A 20,740-nucleotide genomic window follows, 5' to 3' on the forward strand; every position below is an offset into this window, starting at 1 on the left:
GATAGGGAAAAAATAACAGCACCAAAGTTAACTGTAAAGTTTTGTTTTGAAAGAAAGTAGGACAACAGAAAAAGAAATGCTAGAACTTATATTTTTCCTAATGTGAGTTGGAAAAGTCCACAATAGAAAAGAGCTAGATTAAATCTTATTTTAATTTTACATAAACTGACAACAGAAAATTTACAGTGCACTGAGCTTTTTAAAATCTCAGAGAAATACTTACAAAGCTAATTTTCATCTTTTTTTTTTTAAAGCACTTTGTGCCTAAACTATGTATTTCAGTTAAAACAAGCTGTTGTCAACAAGAGTACAGTTATCAAAGTTAAAAACATAAGGTGCAGCCTCTTTAGATGGATCCTCTTCACCACAGACTTTTCAGATTTTCATTTGGCAGTTCCTCTGTTATTAATGGCTCTAACTTGCAAGACATGTATCAAATTCCAAATCTCTTTTACAATCTTAAAAGATAAGTGAAGCATTTCAACTTCAGCACTGACCCATTAGGAGGAAATTTGCCCAAAACTGGTTTAGCAGCAAAAATAACCAGCTGAATTCTTCAAAGCTATATTGTGTTTTTCCAATAGCTTATAATGTACTGAATTCATACTTTATTAGTGTTTTCATATGATAATATGTAACCCTGTGGAAAAACAGGCAGGGATGTTTTAAGTATAGAATTATTTCTATATTAAAGTGACAGTTTGACATATTTCTCACTTATTATTTTACAAAGATGATACTCTCTTCATCACCTGACATCAGCAAGACCAGTAGTTGCTGAAGGCCCATCCACAAGCACATTACAAAATAATTAATGTTCATATGGTTTGCAGGATGGAATTATTAAATTGATTTTATTTTTCACCTAGGAGCTGTGAATCATTCAAGTTTCAATAATGTTAGTCCTTAAATGTTTAGCTCAAAGGTAGTACAAAATATCATTATAACTGCAGGAACATCACCCCAGATCCTGAGATTCTATGAGAATTCAGAATTCCTTTGCTTTCCAGGGCCATCTTCTAGCACTCTTTAAGCAAAAGTCAAGAATTCTCAGTTCAGTTTTCTAGAAGAGAAAACAAATCAGTTTACTGTACCTTTGCATATCAGATGATCATTCATTTGTCTAAATAAATCAATTAAGGTTAGAGGTCAATTATTTCCATCCCATTAAATTACAGCACTCCTTCAAAATACCTAAAAATTTGCCCTCTTAAGTTCCAAGTTTACAAAACTGGCACAACTTACATTGAGGACCTCAAGATATCACAAAGAATTCTGAACTACAGATGAAATTCTTTAGAACAGTTCCTGACCACATCAGTCAGTGCCCACAGCAGAGCAACACTTAGGAGCTGGTTTTCCAGTGATCACAGAAAACATACCATCAGCAGGTTCTAAAATAATGAGTGATTCTAAACAGCTCTCAATTACTAGTATTAAAAATACAGTGCTATCTGTGATCTGGTTTTAAAGTCCTTGTGATTCAGTCTTTCAAGCTTTCCTCAGTGAAGGCTTCAATATGAGTACCCAAATATTGAGCATTACATTCCCTATAAAGGAATGAGACAGGTTAAGAGGCTCATAGGAAGCCCTAAACCAGCCAGAACACCATAAAGAAGGGTGCTGAGAGGAGCTAAACACGCAGCTGTTGTCTGCAGAAGGCTGTCTCTCCCCCAGTTCTGTGCAATTTGTTCCCCTGTGTTCAGGGGCTCCACAGCTTGCCCATGAGAAAACCCCACATAGTAGCACAGGCTCCTGGTTTCTGCCCCAGGACAGTTTATGTATTTTAAAACCAAAAGGACATAGATATGGTCAATATATGCACTGTGTACAGCTGTTGCCCAAAAGCTTACACAACTGAGTACAAGCTGACACTGGCAGGAGCAACAGAGAAGACTCCTGTTTTGCAATTCTGTTTTATTATCTCTGACAACGCTTTATCAACTTCCCACCCATTGCTAAAGGTCATGGAACTCCGGATGGGAAGGTGATACAAAAGAAAATAGCCCTGGCTGTAGGCAGACTTCTTCGGAAATGAAGTGGAAAACTGAAGAACACAGAAAATTCTTCAGTTCTTTCTCTTCTTGAAGTTCAGCTCATTTTAATACAATCAATGAATGAGTAAACAAAACAAGGACTATCTGGGGCTAAGCTATCTCTGTGGCTTACACAGGTATTGGTACCACTGTTAGTAAACTGTGGTAAAATTCCTAGTGGCCAGAACTCAAAAAGAATGTTGATATACTGTGGAGCATTTGGGAGAGAGCCACCAGAACCATCCCAAGACTGGAAAACAACTTTAAAATGAGATTTGAGTTGCTCCATCTGTTTTGTTTAAGCAACATGACCTGGTGATAGCAATAAAGTACCCATGAAAAACACATCACAAGCTCTTTGTCAGGTAGATAAAGATCTAGGAAAATCCAGTGGCTGAAGGCTGAAGCTAAACTAATCCAGCCTAACAATAAGGTACCATTTGTTTATTCATTTAAGCTCTGAATCATTAGACCATATAGTAGAAAAACTGCCTGAAAGGGTGCTTTTCTAAAAACTGATTTCTGACTGGACCTATGAATTCACTGAGGACACCACATAGGTCTGAAGAGATGATAAAAAAAGCTTTACAAGAATAGCATACTGCTCAGAGAGAAAGAAAGGGAGAACATGGCCATTTGAGAGGTATTACAGAAACAACACTACATTTCAAAGAAGCCTCACATAAGATACTAAAAAATATAGTGTTGCTTTTAAAAAAACGTCCTTGCTGATGAAATGGAAATCTCCAGTTACCAGTGCAGAAAAGAAGGAAAATGTGTATAACTGCCTAAAAGCCCTAGTAGTAAAACCTCTCCTGTCATCAGCCCCTGGAAGTCACATCAGTACTGCTAATGACAGCTTTGAGACAGGGTTAATCCCTGGCAGACTTGAAGCCTTCCTGGGTATTGTGTTGTTTACATCCCCGGGGCTGGGCCCAGAGGGTGGTGATCAGTGGCAGAAGTCTACTCTGAGGCCAGTAATTAGTGGTGCATGCCAGGGGTTGGTACTGGGTCCAGTCCTGTTTAACATCTTTATTAATATTGTGGGTGATGGAGCTGAGTACACGCTCAGCAGGTCTGCTGATAACACAGAACTGGAGGGAGTGGCTGATATACCAGAGGGTGGTGCTGCCATCCAGAGGGAGATTAACAGGATGGAAAAATGGGCTGAGAGGAACCTCAGCAAGTACAAGGGGAAGTGCAAAGTCCAGCACCAGCCACCAATACATGCTTAGGTCTGGTGGACACCAAGATGACCACGAGTCAGCAAAGATGACCAGTGGTGTCACAGGCTGCACTGTCCCTCCCAGCAGGTAAAAGGAGGTGATCCTTTCCCTCTGCTCAGCACTCGAGTGGCCACACCCACAGTGCTGAGTCTGGTTCTGGGCTCCTCAGTACAAGAGAGACATGGAATACAACAAAGAGCTATAAAGACAGATGAAGCATCCCTCCCAAAAGTGGAGATCAGCACTGGCACAGGTTGCTCAGAGAGTTGTGGAGTCTCCCTTCTTGGAGATACTAAAAAAACACCTGGACATGGTCCTGGGCAACTGGGTCTTGATGTTCTACTTGTGCAGAAGGGTTGGAAAAGGTCATCTCCAGAGGTACTTTCCAAACTTAACTATTCTGTATATCTCTGATTTACCATATCAGAGCAAACTACACCAGGAAAAGATTCAAACATTAAAAAGATGGAACAATTTAAGCTAATTTTAGTAAGGTCTACACATATGCAAACTCTCTGCAGACTGACAGGAAAAAACTGAAGAGCATACTAGGTAACAAAGTCAGGTGTGTGGCTGAAGTAAGAAGTAACTAGATAGAGCATATTCACTTGATCTTCTGATGTTTGGACAGTTGAGGAAAGGTAAGGTGAAAGTACAACTGTCCTTCAGCTGACATGACAAAAATACTGTAGTAAGGTGATAGTAAATGTTAAATAAATAGGTGACAGATGGGACTCTGCATGAGATTTGATAGGAAACAATTTTCTGTTTACACATGAGGACTATGGAGTCTAGAATCAGGGAAAATGGCTCATGAAGATATTGGGAGAGGGCCAAAGAAAAGTCAAGGAGACACCCCCAAGATACCCAGCCTCAATCACTTGTGTGTGATCACTGAAATTATTTATTCTTCATCACTTTGTAGATTTAACCTAAATTGCTGCATATATGGGATATACATGTCTAGCATGTAGCAAAATGGAACATTAAGCAAGACATGTCCTGAAACAAAGAACTCAAGGAAACAGGAAATTAGTACTAAGCTCCCCATTTTGATACTAAACTGATGTTTCAAATACATGGTTAAAACCTTAGAGAGCAAACCCTTGCATTCTTCTTATGTCTGAAGGTGCTACTTTATGTCTAAATAACACACTATACCACATATTGGTTTAAGCAGATAAAATACAGTATATGTGCCCTATTGAGTGCATGTCTTTACCTTCGCTTTCTTTGAAGATACACATGTACCAACCACTGGGCAATAAATGGCCATACAACAGCAAAAGCTAAAATACCAGGAGAAATTTCAAAGGGCCACCATGATGGTTTCTAAGGAAAACAGAAGAAAATTCCAGTCAGCAATCTGTGCACGTACTGAACACCACATATGTACTTCACAAACACTTGAAGTTTTATGGTATCAGAGTAGAAAATACTATTAAGACCAGAAAAAAGACTGAGCTATCAAATAGTCTTTTATCTCCTAGTCAAGGGAGAGACAACAGGAAAAGCACATATTAGGAGCAAAATACAAAAAATTATCTCATCTTTTTTCACCATTCACACTGCTTTTTACAAATACAAAACCCCAATATTTTACCTTGACAGAGGAATCAGGCTGATAATTTGACTGTAGAGTTGCAGATCTTGCCTTTAAACACAAAGAGAAGCTGGTAAGTATCAAAAAGGAAACTACAACTAAAATTCTTCTGCTCCATAAAAAAAGAATATGAAGCTTTTAATCTTTTGAAGACTTTGCAAACTGTACATATGACTTTTCAAGGAACAGTATTTACTGCCCCTCACATCACCCCTAGTAAGGAAGGTTTTCTTTTGTTAAAGACTTAACCCCCCCATGCAGTTACCCTTTCACCACTTGGTTTCCAAGTCACCTCTCATGCTTCCTTTACCCTTCAAAGCATTTTTATCACACTTTTGTGTGTTGAAAAATGAATCAGTGTCACTTACTGGACCTCCTTACAGTTTATCAAGGCCCCCTGCCCAATGTGTCATCACAATTTCCTCAACTTGGGTTCAGTCCCAGAAGTTGCAACCCAGGACAGAAGTCCCAGCAGCTTAATTTACATAATTGTTTGTCAAGATTAATCTATACAAAGGCAGAAAGCACCATTTTAGTGTGCCCTGAGCTACAGCTACATGCATGTCTAATAGCATTTCTTCATATGCTGCTCAAGTAAAAAAAAAAAAAAAAAATTTTAAAAAATCCATCTGTATTCAAACATCAGACTTTTTAATATCTGTGATGGAGTAAAAACATAGTTTTAATCAACCCTTTTCCCCAGCTGCCTTAACATTTGCAGTATGTGCAACCCATGGAATACTGCTTGCACAGATCTCTTGTTCTCAGGTAGATTAAAATATATCTGCAAGTGTTACACACCTAAACATTCTAGTTTGCTGGTTCTATACTCCTGAATATGAAAAGTTTTCCCATTGAAACAGAAGGAAAAAACCCACTACATCTGTAAGTTTCTATACTTGCTTAAAACTTCCTTTGCCTATCATGTATACAGGATGTGACACTCCAAGAAAGTTGGATTGCTTTGCAGGGAAACAATGTTCTGTCTGCAAATTTACAAATCTGCAAGATCAAGGTAATTTCTTACTTCTTTTGAGATCTGCTGGTGAAGATACTCTATGGGATCATGCATGACCCCATAATTATGGAATCTCCATATAGTGACTGTGTAATGTGTATCAACAACTATAGCTAAGTTTTACTGATCAGAAATATATAAAATAATATATGATTCATTTCTACCTAGAAATTAATGGTTTTGCTTTTCAGGAGTCCTGAATTGTGTTTCTGAAAGTAGGTACCAATAAGACATTTCAAGTTGGAAAAAAACTACAGAATATAACTGAAACATCTTTACAGATTAAGAAAGTATTGTCTGAAATTTTAACCTGAAAAAGCATAAAAAATGTTCAAGGAAATTTAAAGTAATCAGATAACTTCAGTGGACAATACCTGTGATGCTGTAACTGCCTCCAGCATATGCAACCTCTGAAGAACATTCTGCATGTCTTCTTGCAACCGCATCAGCACCACCGCGATCTGCTCATTGAGGCTGCCCCTGGGGCCTCTCTCTGATCCCCAGCGCTCTCCATCCCCTCCACTGCCCATCTGTCCACCTTGTGAACCATCTCCCAGAGGCTGAAGTCTGTGCCCTAGGGTGAAGGGGAAAAAACAGACACACAGAACACAGAACGGGCTGTTAACTTTATGAAAAAAGTTTGGTTTTAACAGTTAATTTTCTCCCTCCCCACCTGAGTGTGGTTATCACAGGTTATATCACAGGTTGTATTCAGGCAGTTCAAAAGCACTGGGAGTTTATTGCAACGTCATTTGAGATGTTTCCCTACAGCCTCAGTGTACCATTCAAGGTTCTAGAACTGCATAAACATTTAGCAAAAAGCTATTTATTCACACCCAGTCAAGGTCAGCAGTAAATTCTGCCTTAGAGAAATGAAAGTGAGATCTCTTATTATCAAGGGGTAGGTGTGTTTTAAGTTTGACACAGTTCCCATCTGGAAAATGACCAACACTGGAACAGAGTAGTGAGAAAAGATAATTTTTCAAAACCTACAATACTCCTTTAAGCTATACAGCCAGCCCAAGATGTTTCCACCTGCAAGTAGCAAAAAAAAACCAGGAGAGAGAAGGCTGGAAATAATGTGCAGTCCTATACTGTGTGTTTTGTAACAGTTTTGACATAAAAGCTGTACTTAGATTTTTTTTTTTTAATTTTTGCTTCTGATTACACATAGGTGCCATACAAAAACCATGCTATATACAAATAAAGCTATTTCTGTCTTCTTCTTTTATTTAGTACAAGTAAATTCCACTCTTGACTTTACAGATCATACCATTGGAACATGGTAGCCAAGAGAGTGGGTAACAGAAAAGCAGCATGCACAGTACCTCTCCCTCTTCTGACATTGTAGAAATCTGCTTTTTCTCCGCCTTTCTTTTCTTTGTGAGGGCCCCCATTACTGGCTTTGCCATCTTCTCCTCCACACTTGACTTCACCTTGTTCTTGAGCTGCTCCCTCAACAGTATTTCCAGATTGGAGATGCTCAGAAGTCATGCAAGTGTGCCTTGAAAAATCCATATTTTCTAATGGAAGACCGTGATCTACATCCAAGAAATGGGATGAATGCTTTAAAGATCCTTTAGCTGATGTGATGATCTCCAAGGGCTACAAATTAACATTAGCAAGCAATTAAATTCTGCAAAATGTGACAGTTAACCAATAAAAAGGAAGACGCATCATCTCTACAATAAGAAAATTTGCTCAAATTAAGACTTTTTAAGAGTAGTTGTTTTCTTGTAGAATGTACTTCCTATTATCTAAATGTCCTTTTCAGATTCAAAAGGTTAGATGCTCATCTAAGGCAGATATTCTCAAAACAGTGACACCACTTGGAGCTACTGTAGACATTTCTAATACACAGTAATACTCAGTAAACAAATAGAACACTAAGGTCTGAAAATGTCCACTTTTCCCTTATAAAACTGGCTTTGCTTCCTAGACAGTGAAGGGGCATCCTAACTCGAATTCTTGTGCCACGCAAGCAAGTGGGAAGTGTTTACACTCATGGCAGAGATCATTTTGCTTGTTATCAACCTGTTCAAACAGCTCGGCTGCACCCTGTACCTCTCACCAAACAAAAAAGAGCAATGGTATCCTATTAACCTGTCGCTCAAAATCGGTGGTACTGTAGGAAGATATGAAAAATGGGTGACATAGGTGTGGATCGGGTCACAATTACATGTTCTGCAACAGGACTGCCTTAATGTGGTTCAAGCAACCTCTGTCCAGAGCAAGGACAAGCACTTTCACAAATACATGCTGAAGCAGAGTGGGGACCTCAGCTACCTGTAAAATAACCCCTGAAAAAGCCAAAATAACCAGAAGGAGGGGCAAAGAAATGGAAACTGCTGCCAAAATCCCACTTGTCAGCCAGCAATTTAGAAAGCTGTATCATCAGAACTGAAGGACAGTGTTTGCAGTATCATTTCCAGTACAAAGCTGCATTGAATTCTTTAATGAACCTCTTCTCGCTTGAACCAATCCTTCTATAATTCTGCTTGTGTATTTAATTTCATACAACTAAACATTTGTTATTTTGTTCAAAACTAGAACCGTTCTAATGCAGAGATTAGAGAGATTGGAGATTTTGACAGAGTATCCACCTAATTCAATTGAAGAATCTCAAACATGTTTCAACGATACACAAAATAATTGGGAAATCACCTAGACAAAAGAATTTTCAGCACTTCTACCCAGTCACCTTTTCCAATGTGCTCTATTACTTGCTGAAATTTTGATTCACTGAAAGGAATTCTCTAGATTCTCAGAAACAGCTAGACATGAGAATTATGCAATATTAGAGCACTCACTGATCTTCCTGATCCCATGCATCATTCATACATTAGTTCCCAGAATCAGGAAACCAGGTGTCTGAGTGCTATCTAAAAATTCCACACTTAAACTGGACCTCTGACAGAGGGAGGTCCAAGCCAGTTAAGTCAACTAAGGATCCAGTTAATAAACTAAGCCAGCACAATTGTGGTGTCCACCTTTTGTACCAAAGTCAGAGATGTACATTATAGTTTAAGTACAAAAGAACCCAGAAATCATCATCATCTCCCACTTCTTTAGACCTGGATAATTTCAGGCACTGGTTTGCAGGCCACTTGCTAAGGCTTACTCTTTATTTATTCTAAGAAACAAATGCAGGATTTATCAGGCCAGAAAAAAGAGCGTGCAAAAAGCTCATTGTTACACAGACACTCCCTGATTCTCAGAGACAGCTGGATTCTGGTCCCTGCATATGCTATGAGACCCTAAATTAATTTGTGAACACACAGCCCTTAAGTTTCATTGTATTACTGTTTTTGACAGTTGTTTCTTTGTACTGTTGGTTTTTATACCTTCCTCTCACATAAATTCTCTGAGGTCAAAAATTTCAAGGCTTTTAAATCAGTAGTAATCAAGTTATAGAAGACTGATGATAAAAAGAACAAAACCCAATAGTCCAAACAGGAGAAAGGTAATGCATGAACTCATTCACCTCCAAATGTCCAGGTTCACCTGATGAATAGGAAATTACTTAAATATAAGCATATCAGCTTCAAAATACAATGAGGAATACTAAACCCCTACCTCTTCTAGTCCAAGTTGCTCCATGGAGTCACAATAAACTTCACTGTCTGAATCACTGGTTAAGTGCTGAGTTGATGAAACTTCTTCAGTATTCTCTTCATTTGCACCTGTAGGAAAGGAGATGTGCTTTGCAAAGGTGACTCAACCCTGGCAAACAGTGAAGCAATGAGTTAAAATGTCTGTGTGAGCTTCAACTCATGCCCCTTTTACCAACTATTGTCATCCTAAAGTTAGATTCAGAATAAAGAGGTTATATTCATATAGACATTATATAAAACTTTTACTAGTGGGAAATCTATACCTCATATTGGCATTTCTGCATTGTAAGTTGATAATTTTAGTTTTACCTTGCTCCTTCCACTCTCCTTCCTAATCTGAGTATAAACTGGTTTTGCCTAAAGTTAACAATTTAAAAAATTATATATATAGTTGTTTCAACAAACTGGCACTTATAATATGTTCAGCCTTTGAGAATGAGAAACAAGGAATTAGTGACTTTCATTTCGTTACAAATGAGCTTTCAAAAGCAAGCAAGTATTTGCATAGGTAGTTTAATGATTTCAAAATAAACCAATTTTATTTCTGTGGGTTTGGGCCTTTCTGTCTCTGCATTCATCTCTCCACCTTTAGGAGATCTTAACAGAAAGCCTTATTTTAAACTGGTATTAAATTTGGGTTTGGTTTTTGGTTTTGTTTTTTTTAGTATTCTTATATTTCTACAACTCAAAGACACCATTGCTACTATCTGAAGCCAAGGATTAAGCTCTCAAGAAAATATTTTCCATTAAAAACATGTGCAGGTGGAAACATTGTCTTGGAAGGACAATACCTTGGTGAGCACAGTTACTAGATTTTTCTAGGCTTGGCTCTATTTTCTTTATTTCTTCCTCTGGGTTCAAGCCATTCAGGGCAGATTTGGTCTGGATGCCATTCTGCATATCTGGGATAAAGCTGTCCTTGTGACAGCCATTAGTAACAACATTTTCCAAATCCTTAGCAGCTGTTGATTCTGGTTTCACATCCTTATAGTCTGTAAAAGAACAAGAAAGCCTTACAAATAGAAAGCTAAAGACCTAATAGCTCAAAACTTATTTCTCCAAGTCATTAACTTTTTAACAGACAGTATGTACAATGCATCTGCAGAACAAAATATATAAAGGCTCCTAGATTCACATTTACAGGGATTGTTCCGTTCTTGTAAAAAATGTAAATATAAAATTTAACTTGCTTAAAGAGCAGATTATATATAAAACATTAGTAAGCAAATGCAAAGTTGGTCTCTCAAATTAAATAAGAATCGTAAGGTTAATGGAGGAAAAACCTGTATAGAATCCTAAATAGGTAATTTCGTTTTGTTCTCACTTGATGCTGGCATTTCTCAAAAGTCTTTATGGAGTCCCTAAAAAAATCTCACAGGAAGTTGCAGGTTTTTTCTCTCTCTCTCTCAAAAAAAAAAAAAAAAAAAAAAAAAAAAAAAAAAAGTGATTTTCAATTGAAGTGTTGTAGCCCATTCACAGCTCTTAAAAACAGCAACTGCAGCAAAAAAGACAAAACACAGGATATAGACTATTAGCTGACCTACTGACAGAACTTTCTAGCCAAGTCAAAAATTATATGGCAAATTTGTACTAATTCTAAATACGATAACCCAGGTTGAGACTGCCATTTTTACCACACACATCCACATGTATTTACACCTAATTCTCCTGAAGAAGTACAGCATTTTAAATCCTTTGAGATTTTCTGCCACTTAGGTAGTTAGTAATAACTTCAGAAGAGACAATGGTTCAAGTGCAGCATGCATACCCTTTCCATTTAGCTGTAGTTCTTTTTCTTCCTCTTCACGAAGGCCTTCTTCTTCTGATTCTGCTCCACTATCACTACTTTCAGCTTTTCCATTCACAGCCTTTATATTTGGAGTAGAATTCATGACATTACTAAGGTCTGAGAAAAAATTCAAAGAGGAAAACCAGATGTATTTTAAAAAAAACATACACCACCACTCCCACATATTAGTGACAGTTCTACAAAGGTATTTCTATATTAGAAGATGCACCAAGTAATGCCAACTTTATCTCTGTAATCTCTTCCTTAACTGATTTAAAGTTTCTCTTTTGTGGTTCACCACAGAGTGCCTGACTCTATGAAGAGATTCTCAATGATTGAGAAGAAGCCTAATGGAGAGGGACAGCAAGCCACTTTCCCTACTGAGTCTCAGACCAAGTCTATTACCCATATTTATGGTATAGCTGCAGTAACATTTTGTCTAGGACCAATGCATCCATGTACTTTTAAACCCTGAATTCAGCACTTTAATATATGTTCCTTTTTGGGTTGAAATGCTTCAACAAAGGCAAATTTTAAAACATTCTATTCAATTATAGCAACAAGATTATCACACAAGAAGGCAAACACAATATTCTGTGTAGTAATCTAAGCTGATGCAAAAAACCGTAAGAAGACTCAAGTTTATACAGATCTTTATCTAGCAAAGGGCACATGGAAATAAATTCTCTGTTTTCAGCAAAAATATGAGAAAAGAAATACCCTAAGCATTCACTTGCATGTCTAATTATATATATTTTTTTAAAATATCTTGAAATAGGGAAAGGAACTGATAAATCCTTGTTTTCCACATTTTTGTTCACTCTGAGGATCACAAACAATTCACTCAGAGTGTACAAAGAATAGCAAGATAAACATTCCTAAAAATATGGAGAATTTATGGGACAATTGAACCACTTTCTGTAAAAAAAAGACATGGTTAAAGGGTTATTTAAGCCTTTTTTATTACGACAGAGTGACTAAGGTACAAAGAGGGGACAGTTTCTGCAAGACACTTGCACATTTTACATAATGACTCCAGGCTGAAGTCTGTTTTAATTGTCAGCACAGCATTACATTTGCATAATTTCTACATTACCTTGTCAGACACTGGGAAGATTAATTCTTGCATTTAGGCTTAATATCTAACAGCAAAATAATATCCAATCATACTGGATATAGCTGCCAAACCAGCTTCACTACTTTTTTTACTTTTTTCTTGCTGCACGGTAATTTAGAGCCAAGAGTTTCCTACTTTAACCTTGCAATGAAGAGCCTTCCCACATTCCTCTAGATTCAAAACTTATCCATAGTGCTTTACAAAAAAAAAAAAAAAAAAAAAAAAAAAAGGCAAGACAACTAAACTTCTTGTATAGCAATAGGGAGTCCTATTCACTTTCACCTTAGTTACTGCAAGGTTAAATTTCTGTGGGCACCCTGCATCACTGTTTTGGATTGATATAATTCAACTTCATATTTAAAAAGAGAGCCTGAAAAGCTGTTGTCTGTTTTGTAGACCACAAGAATATAAGTGATCACATGCTCACTTTCTCCTCACTGAAGAACACTTGTTATTTGCAAGGAAATTTTTTTCACAAAAGAAAAACACCAACATATTTCCAGTTCATTTCTCATAAACGCTTCATTTATTGTGAAACCAAATTCTCTACATGTTTTTCTGAGAAGAAGCAGTGTGAGAGAGTAAGGTAGCAGTTAGATCCTCACAGCACAATCATGAAGCACAGGCATAGCTCCCTTGGCATGGTAAGGTAGGCATCAGCCTTCCCTTTGGAAAAAAAAATGGGGGTGGTGGTTCAATTATCCATGTGTCCTACCCTGTCGTGGGAGTAAACAGGAAAGACAAGACTAGGAGGAACATGGAGCTGTGAAGAGAGGTGAATAAGAATTGTAAACCTCCTCAACTTACCAAAGAAATTGTAAAAAGCTACAGCTCTACCATAAGCTTTACTTTTTTTTTTTTTCTTTCTTTCTTTCTTTCTTTCTTTTTCTTTCCCCCCTTTTCTTTTCAAAGGTCTTTGAATATTCAACTGTGTTGTGTTCTTTCTTCACTCAATTTAAGCAGATCATTCATTTGGGGAAACATCTAAGTGATGCAGCACATATATTTAAATAAAGAGGTGCAATTGAGAGTAAGTATCAACAATAACAGCTTTATGTTATCATGCCATGAGACACCTGAGGAACTGAACCCATCAGGATCATGTTTCTTCCACAAAGCCATTCTCAACAACAGTGCTTCTAAAGATAATAAAGAGTTATTGATTGATGCCAACTCTGAAGAACAAAACATTGTACAGCATTTTGGCCACACTTCATTGTGCATTCTCCTCAGACCCCTTACACTGCTTTTCTCAGCAGGTCCATCCCCAGTTGCTTTTATTAAAACTGTGGTTTGCTGCAGTCCTCCTTCTTACTCTGAGTACCTGCTAAAAAGCCAGCAATGATTACCAGTACTGTGGGTGCTAGAATTAAAAGATTAAACAGAGCTAGTAGTGACTTCTACAGTCCCTGTTGGTAGGTTAATGACTACTTCCTAAGGGATTTATCTTTTAATATGAATGATAAAAGTAAAACAAACCTTATCTGCTTTGTGATAATCTCCCCACCCCAGATTTCTTTCTGTTTACCCCTTCACCTACAGACAGAATGTTAGCAGGTTTCTCTGTTGCCTCATTTAGATATCATAGAAACCCTTTTGGTTTATTACTTTCATCTTGCTGCCTACAGCACCAAACTGTGAGATCTGTGAGAGTCTTCCAAATCAAATCTTTACTGCTCTGTGTGGCTGTGCAAGAGGTTATATTCTACTGCAAAAGCCTGGATTGTTTTGATTTTGGGGTTTTTTAAATTCTCTATAGTAAGAGCTGTGTAACACTAACAAAATGCAAATAGAAGAACAATTTAAGAAAACAAAAAGATGGAAATGATGTGAAACCACACAGAGCCTCTCTACAAGCTTTCTGTAGATGTTTATTTTCTTGTGTCAACTGTATTAAGAGATTTCCTAAAAGCAATTCTAAGAATCTTAGATTCTTTAAAAGCCTCATTACAATTCTTCTCAATAACCCATGTAACAGAGCCACACTTCTCAAAAATATGTATTTGATTTCTAACTCCCCACATATTTCAAGCCATTTTTTTTAGCCAGACAGAAGTTAAGAGACTAAATGCCTCTGTGGATCTGCCCCAACTCAAGTACCATTTTACAAAGAAAACCTGGCCTAGCAGGTTTTTCTCAAATGCCTTGTATTTTTGTTCTCTGAACAGCACATAGTTTTTATACAAAATGAGCACACACTACCAGATCTGTACTGGTGGTTAGCTCAGCACAACACAGTATCCTCACACCAGTCTTACAGTCTCTCACTCTGTGTAAATACCAGTGACGGGGAAACAGTGTCCAGGTCAAACACATCCTCAGACATTTAACTAGCTCTGCACACCCTCATAATTTAATAAAAATTATGTCCTTCTGTAAAATATCATAATTTTACTATCTGCTCAACAGCATCAAGATCTTGGTCACTAAAGATTACTTCCATGACCTACATCTAACATCACCTTTTATGTCCTGTATCTAAGACGACAGCTCTGCCAAAAATGTTAAGTCTTAGAGAGGTCTGTATTCTGTAAAAAAATGGGTTTGATATTCAGGTAACTAGAGCTGTTTTCTTGACATCAGAACATGATGTTCCATGCTTGTTACTGATCCCAGGCAGGCTCCCTGCTTCGATTCCAAGTTTATGCAACCACAGTCTGCCATTTCCAATACAATTAGTTGCACAAATTTCCATCTCCTTTTTGAAACTTGACACACCCCAATACTGCAAGGATTTCACTGCAAGGAGTGATCACGAGAAAGGAGGGATACATGCAAGCATCTGGGAGCAATAAGCCCTTCAGCTAGAAGAACAAGAGTTGCTATACCTTCATTTCCTTCCATTCTTTTTAATATAGCACATTACAAAGGAAGTTTCCAGGGGCCCAGTGTGCTTTGTAACATCTGTTCTACAGTACTCCAACAAGCTGCCGTCACAAATAAAAAGATTTTAGAAAGGAAATCTGTCACAAACAGAAACAAAAAAATGTAAACTTCCTTAACTACCACTGGTTTATCACCTTTAATTAAATGCATTAAGTGCATTTAGGGCATTAGTTAAATGCATTAACTTCTCTGAAAAAAAAAAAAATGTATTCCCTAAGCCAGATCTTCCTCTACAGTTTTCCTTTTTGTTGTTTAGTCTTCCTAAACTTTACTATAATAAAGAAAGAGCAGACTCTCCTCCTTATCATTTTTGTTTTAATGTACTCCAAAAGACTACAGTCTTGTTTACTAATTATTCCTCTCTGCTCATCTGCTTTTCAAGCTGTTACACACAGTGATGATACTGTATTTAATAAAAAAAACAAACAAACCCCCAAAGCCCCCAAAATCCATGTCTTTATTTACCATTTATAAACACCAAAACAACAGTTCATGGATAAGAACAAACATAGACAACAGCAGCTCCTCAGACATTTTTATTAACTTGCAAGTGTAGTATTTAGGATTACTGTTTATTCATCCTGGACCTTAACACTTTTCTATATCTATACTTTCTCATCTCCGTCCATATAATCAATACCTGTTCCCTTGAATTTTCGGAATACTTTCCATATAAAAAATATTGTCTCTGTTGGACTGAATTAGAAACAGCTCTTTGCTCCCTGTCATCCCTGAGCCTTCTGCCAACAGAGATGACCTGACTGGGACTTCCTGACAGAGAGCAGCCCAGGAGAGTAGCAGCTGTCCCACAGGCATTCCCAGCACTGGCAGGCAGCTGCACAAAGGCCCCTGGACACTGGGAATATGGGGCCACCCAGCAGAGGCAGCGTTTGCAGTGAGACTGATGGACCCAGACTTTGCCAACTTACTGTCAACAGCCAACGATCACGTGAGAATGAACACAAAAAATAGGTGCTTCTTAGGTATTTACAGTAACTTGCAAGAATAGTAAGATCATTTCAGGATCCAGGATGTCCCCTTGTCTGGTACTAGTTCCCTCTGGGAGAATGAGCAAGAGTTGCTAAGCTTTCTTCTGTGTGGAAGCTATAACAGTCAACATTTGGAACTTTGACTTGGCATGGCAAGCCAAGAGAGGAACATTATACTCTTGAGTTTTGCCCCAGAAAATACAAAACACAAACATAACAAACACTGACCTACATAAAAATAACAATTATGCTTGACAGCAACAGAAAAAAATATTGCTGAGTCACCTGTAACTCAGAAACTCTGGTCCATGTTATTGTAGCCTCAAAAAAAATTGTTTTGCCCTGTGCAAGGAAAACAAACAACAGCCATCAGAAATTAAGATCACATTCTACTCTCCTGCCACCTGCTCCAAGCCTGCCAACTGAACAGCCTTTTACAATGTCTATATTTATTAGATACAGTATCACAGATAACAAGAGATGGCGTTGCCATCCATCTTAGAGGCTATGATTAAAGTAATTATTTTTGCTATAAGGATGTTATGCATGAAACACCAGACCATTAACATTGGGCAATTCACTGAGAGCAGTCAAGATATGACTGCCTACACCTGTTCTCTTCCAGCCTCCCATACCTCTGTCTACTACTTCTTTGTAGCTTGTCTTTGTGGAACAGAACTGTGAGAAAGCTGGATTTCAGTTCTCTCATCACAAGATCTTAGCTACAAATGAGGCCTCTAAAAGGTAAGACACCAACATTTTATAGCAAGGGGGTACATCTGCAAAGGTTCTCAAAACCTTAAGAGCTTTTGACAAGTTACTTTCTCTTTTGCAGGGAACAGGGTTTGGGTGGAAGCAAAAAAAGTTCAGGTCCAATGACCAATTAGGCACAAAAAATGCTACCACTGACTCAGTCTAACATGAGACATAAAACTGGAAAATGTCCATTTTCACGGGAGAGAGCTTCTCTCAGCTGCTTCTGTTTTGAAAGAAACAATTTCTATTATTACATTTTCACATCTGGATACTCTGCTGCTCACCCTGTGGGGATGTATTCTCTATTGCCCTGTATGAGAGAGGAGATGTTGATATCCTCAGGATTGAGCTATACAGACGCTTCGCCCTAATTTCCAATGTGATTTCTATTGCTGGCACAAAAAAAAGTTTGTCTGAAGACAAAACACAAAGTAGGCTCAAATTTGTATTGGAAAGACTAAATCAGGTATGTATTGCAACAGAGCAAGCCACAGCTTGTTGAGACAGATTCACATCTCACTGAGATTCTCCACTTAGGCACTTGCTGGCCCAGCCCTTAATCCTCTAATAATCCCATCCTACAGCAAACGTTGCAGATAATATTCCAGATGCTTCTGAAGGTGAGCTAATAAGCTACTGAGATATTTACAAAATATTTGTATGGTAAGTTTCACACTAGCCTCCATGAATAGGTAACCTTGACTACAGCTGTCACCTTATCACTGGAAACCAGAACAGGAGAACAAGTTTAAAGGGTGGAATTTTAAAAACCTCTCACCCATCCACTAACTCCTCCTGGCCCATCCTTGCCCCGCAGCTCCATTCTGTGGTGCTGCCACCCATAGAACATAATCTACTAAGGCACAAAAATTTCAGAGTAACGGGGATTTCAGCTGTTTCTCCCTGTTACAAAACATTAAGAAGATTCACAAACATTGTGTTCCTCAAAATCCTAATGACGAAAAGACAAAGGAGAAGGAAGGAAACCAGTTTAGCAAGTGTATTTGAAGTCAAACAAATGAAAAAGTGAGCTTATGAAGGAAACAGAGGGTGTTTCACAGATGAGGCCTCCCCACAAGCAGGAAGAGTGTGCCCCCAAATGCTTCATTGCAAAGCAAAGATGTTGAAAATAATGAGAATCTCTTTGAGAAATTAAAACTATCTGAAAAGAGAAACTGTACAGGAAGTCGACAGAAGCACAGTTGGAAAACATATTGAATTTTAAGAACAAGAGTGTTTCTACCTGGAAACTAAAAATTAAGAACAGATTAATTTTTTTTCTAGGGCAATTCTCCCCTCCAAGCTCACTTAAGTCCTGTACTTTAAGTCCTGTATTTTAAGTACTGCCTTTAAAATAGAGCTGTTTACGAGTATTTGCTCATTCTAAAAGCACACAGACCTCAGTATCATGCCTTAAACCTAACTCCCATAGCCAATGCAGGAAAACACAGAGCAAACTCTGCCATTCACACAAGCTACTACTGAAGCAGTGCCCAGTCTGGGTGCCTGGCACAAACATGCCACACCACCATCAGTGCTGCCCAAGGCTGCATACCCAGCAATGAGTCTCACACAACTGCAACACAGCTGGAGCGAAGTTTTCAGGAGAGAAACACTCGTTAAGGTGACAAAGTTTTGGAATATTATAATGCAGAAACTTTCTACAGCCTCTGCAGTGCACAGCTTCTCATTACTGGAGGCAACGTTTGGTCTTCACAAAGGCTTACAAAGAGTACTACTACTCAGCATAACGGCCGAGGGTCATCTCTATTTGGCAGGATTTTAAGAGATTAAATGCCTCATCACAAAGCAGAAAGTGTGCACAGGAAAATTCTACTGAAGAACTTGTGAACAATTTCCAGATAGACGAGTTGTTGAGACAACTTGGGGATTTTCCTGTCTCCCTTTGTATTTCTGCATACTCAGAAAACATCGACAGTCTTGCAGATACATTCAGAAGAATTAATTAGCTCTGAAATTCCTTATTTTTCACCCAGTATCACATCACGGTGCTAATTCTAGTCCACTTGTGGCTTCTTCAGGTATATAACATCACAAGAAAGCTTGAATACCCATTCTGAAAATTTCAATTCACCAAGCAGTGGTATTTTTGAAACGTTATCTTTTTAGCATTGGGTTGGATATCAGATTTCTTGTGCATTTATCAGCAAGTGCAAAAAATTAAAAGGCTGCTCTTCTAAACCAGCCCACATCTTTCCCAACAGCCCTCCCTCTACTCTCCTAGCAGCTGGAAACAAAAGGGTCCTTCTGTAATATTTCAACAATATCTCTTCTGTGGCACTATGATGGCTAAGAGCCCACTTTGCCCACTTTCTTCTTTGATGTCTGGTATTTTATGTACCTGGAAATAATCTGTCAATTTTACTACTTCATACCTGCCAGACAGAGAATGCTGTCTGAACTTTTCAGAGAATCTAAACTTCTCACATGGTTGCAAGATGAGGTTTCAGAACACTACCCAGGTTACACAATTTCAAAATATCCCTCAGATTTGCTTAGCCCATTGGAGGGAATTCTCCATTTTCTTTTCTTTACCAACACATCCAAATCCAGGTATTTGTAACCTATAGATCTGGCAAGTTTGTCCTAGTTGCCTGGCAGATGTTACAAGTCATTTCAACATGGGCATGTCAGGTTTCAGTGCTCTTCATTAAGGAGAGCCACAAACTCTACTGAGTCAGGAAGACAGTATTTAAATGGTTTAAATACATTTTCAATGAAACCACAAGTAGAAAATCATTTTGGAAAGGCTACACTCTTCTCTTGAGGCCAATCTGATAGAGACAGTACACCAGCTATAGCTGATGTACACTAAACTTCCAGACAAACTCTTGAACTAATTAAAGAATAGTGTTGATTTTGAGGAAGTTGCATGCAATTTTTGAGCTTAAAATCTAATGGAAGAAGAATGGTAGGCAAACTCAAGACAGAATGAGCCAGAAGATGGAGTACAGTATGCAGGTATGAGACTCATGAGAAGGGTCCCTTTTTCCCAGAACATACCAGTTGTTGGTCCATGAAAAAACACCTTCTGCAACAGAAGCTACAAAAAGCAGGGGCCTGGGGGCAGGGGAAGAAACAGGAAATGGTGCCAGTTTTTAACAGTGTCTACGCAATCTCAAACAGACTTGAGCAGATTGGTATGGTTCTTTAGCACTTATCTGGAAGACTGAAGTCACTCATGCTTCCATACTTCTGTAAAAGATTTTGAGACCTGTACTGTAAACAATAACAATGATTTCCAGTGTCATGTTTAATTGGGAAAGTGATAAAAGCACCGAAGAAAGGGTTTCCAGGTCTCAAATGCAAAATCCTGTCTCAATTCATTGTGGCATAATTAATGTTGCAACTTTAAACAATATGAATGACGACATATCACCAGATTTATTGCAACACTGGCACAACAAGATAAAGCTGAAATTTGCTATTCTGCTTTACTTATACTGCCTTATGTGTAAACTTCCTCTTTAAAAAACAAGTATGCTAAATTTATTATTTAAACAGGTATAATTTAATTTTCTTGATTCTCTGTTTGCCTACATAAGTCACTTTTTTAAGAAGTGGCTTTTGGCACTGTGTCATAAACACCAAGTCCTAGTAAATACTTATTAAACAGATCACTGACTTGAATTTACTGATACACTTAAAATCTTGCCCATCAATCCAGCTGCCAGGCAAGCTCATT

The 20,740-nt window shown here is 38.0% G+C and overlaps 1 protein-coding gene across 3 annotated transcripts in view; it reads right to left on the bottom strand.

Annotated features, from left to right (window-relative positions):
* Positions 1 to 73: 73 nt before the first annotated feature.
* ACBD5 (acyl-CoA binding domain containing 5) overlaps positions 74 to 20,740 on the bottom strand; it is a 28,191-nt gene continuing 7,524 nt past the window's right edge. For all 3 annotated transcript variants that reach the window (XM_071734970.1, XM_071734968.1, XM_071734969.1), the window contains 8 exons: positions 11,266 to 11,403; positions 10,289 to 10,489; positions 9,460 to 9,566; positions 7,212 to 7,488; positions 6,258 to 6,457; positions 4,866 to 4,916; positions 4,485 to 4,594; positions 74 to 1,063 (listed from right to left, as the gene is read on the bottom strand). In XM_071734970.1, coding sequence (XP_071591071.1) covers positions 1,051 to 1,063; positions 4,485 to 4,594; positions 4,866 to 4,916; positions 6,258 to 6,457; positions 7,212 to 7,488; positions 9,460 to 9,566; positions 10,289 to 10,489; positions 11,266 to 11,403 — 1,097 coding nt within the window. In that variant the 3' untranslated portion in view covers positions 74 to 1,050. The remainder of the gene's footprint in view (positions 1,064 to 4,484; positions 4,595 to 4,865; positions 4,917 to 6,257; positions 6,458 to 7,211; positions 7,489 to 9,459; positions 9,567 to 10,288; positions 10,490 to 11,265; positions 11,404 to 20,740) is intronic.

This window comes from Heliangelus exortis, chromosome 2 (genome assembly GCF_036169615.1).
Source record: "Heliangelus exortis chromosome 2, bHelExo1.hap1, whole genome shotgun sequence".
Classification (NCBI taxonomy): Eukaryota; Metazoa; Chordata; class Aves; order Apodiformes; family Trochilidae; genus Heliangelus; species Heliangelus exortis.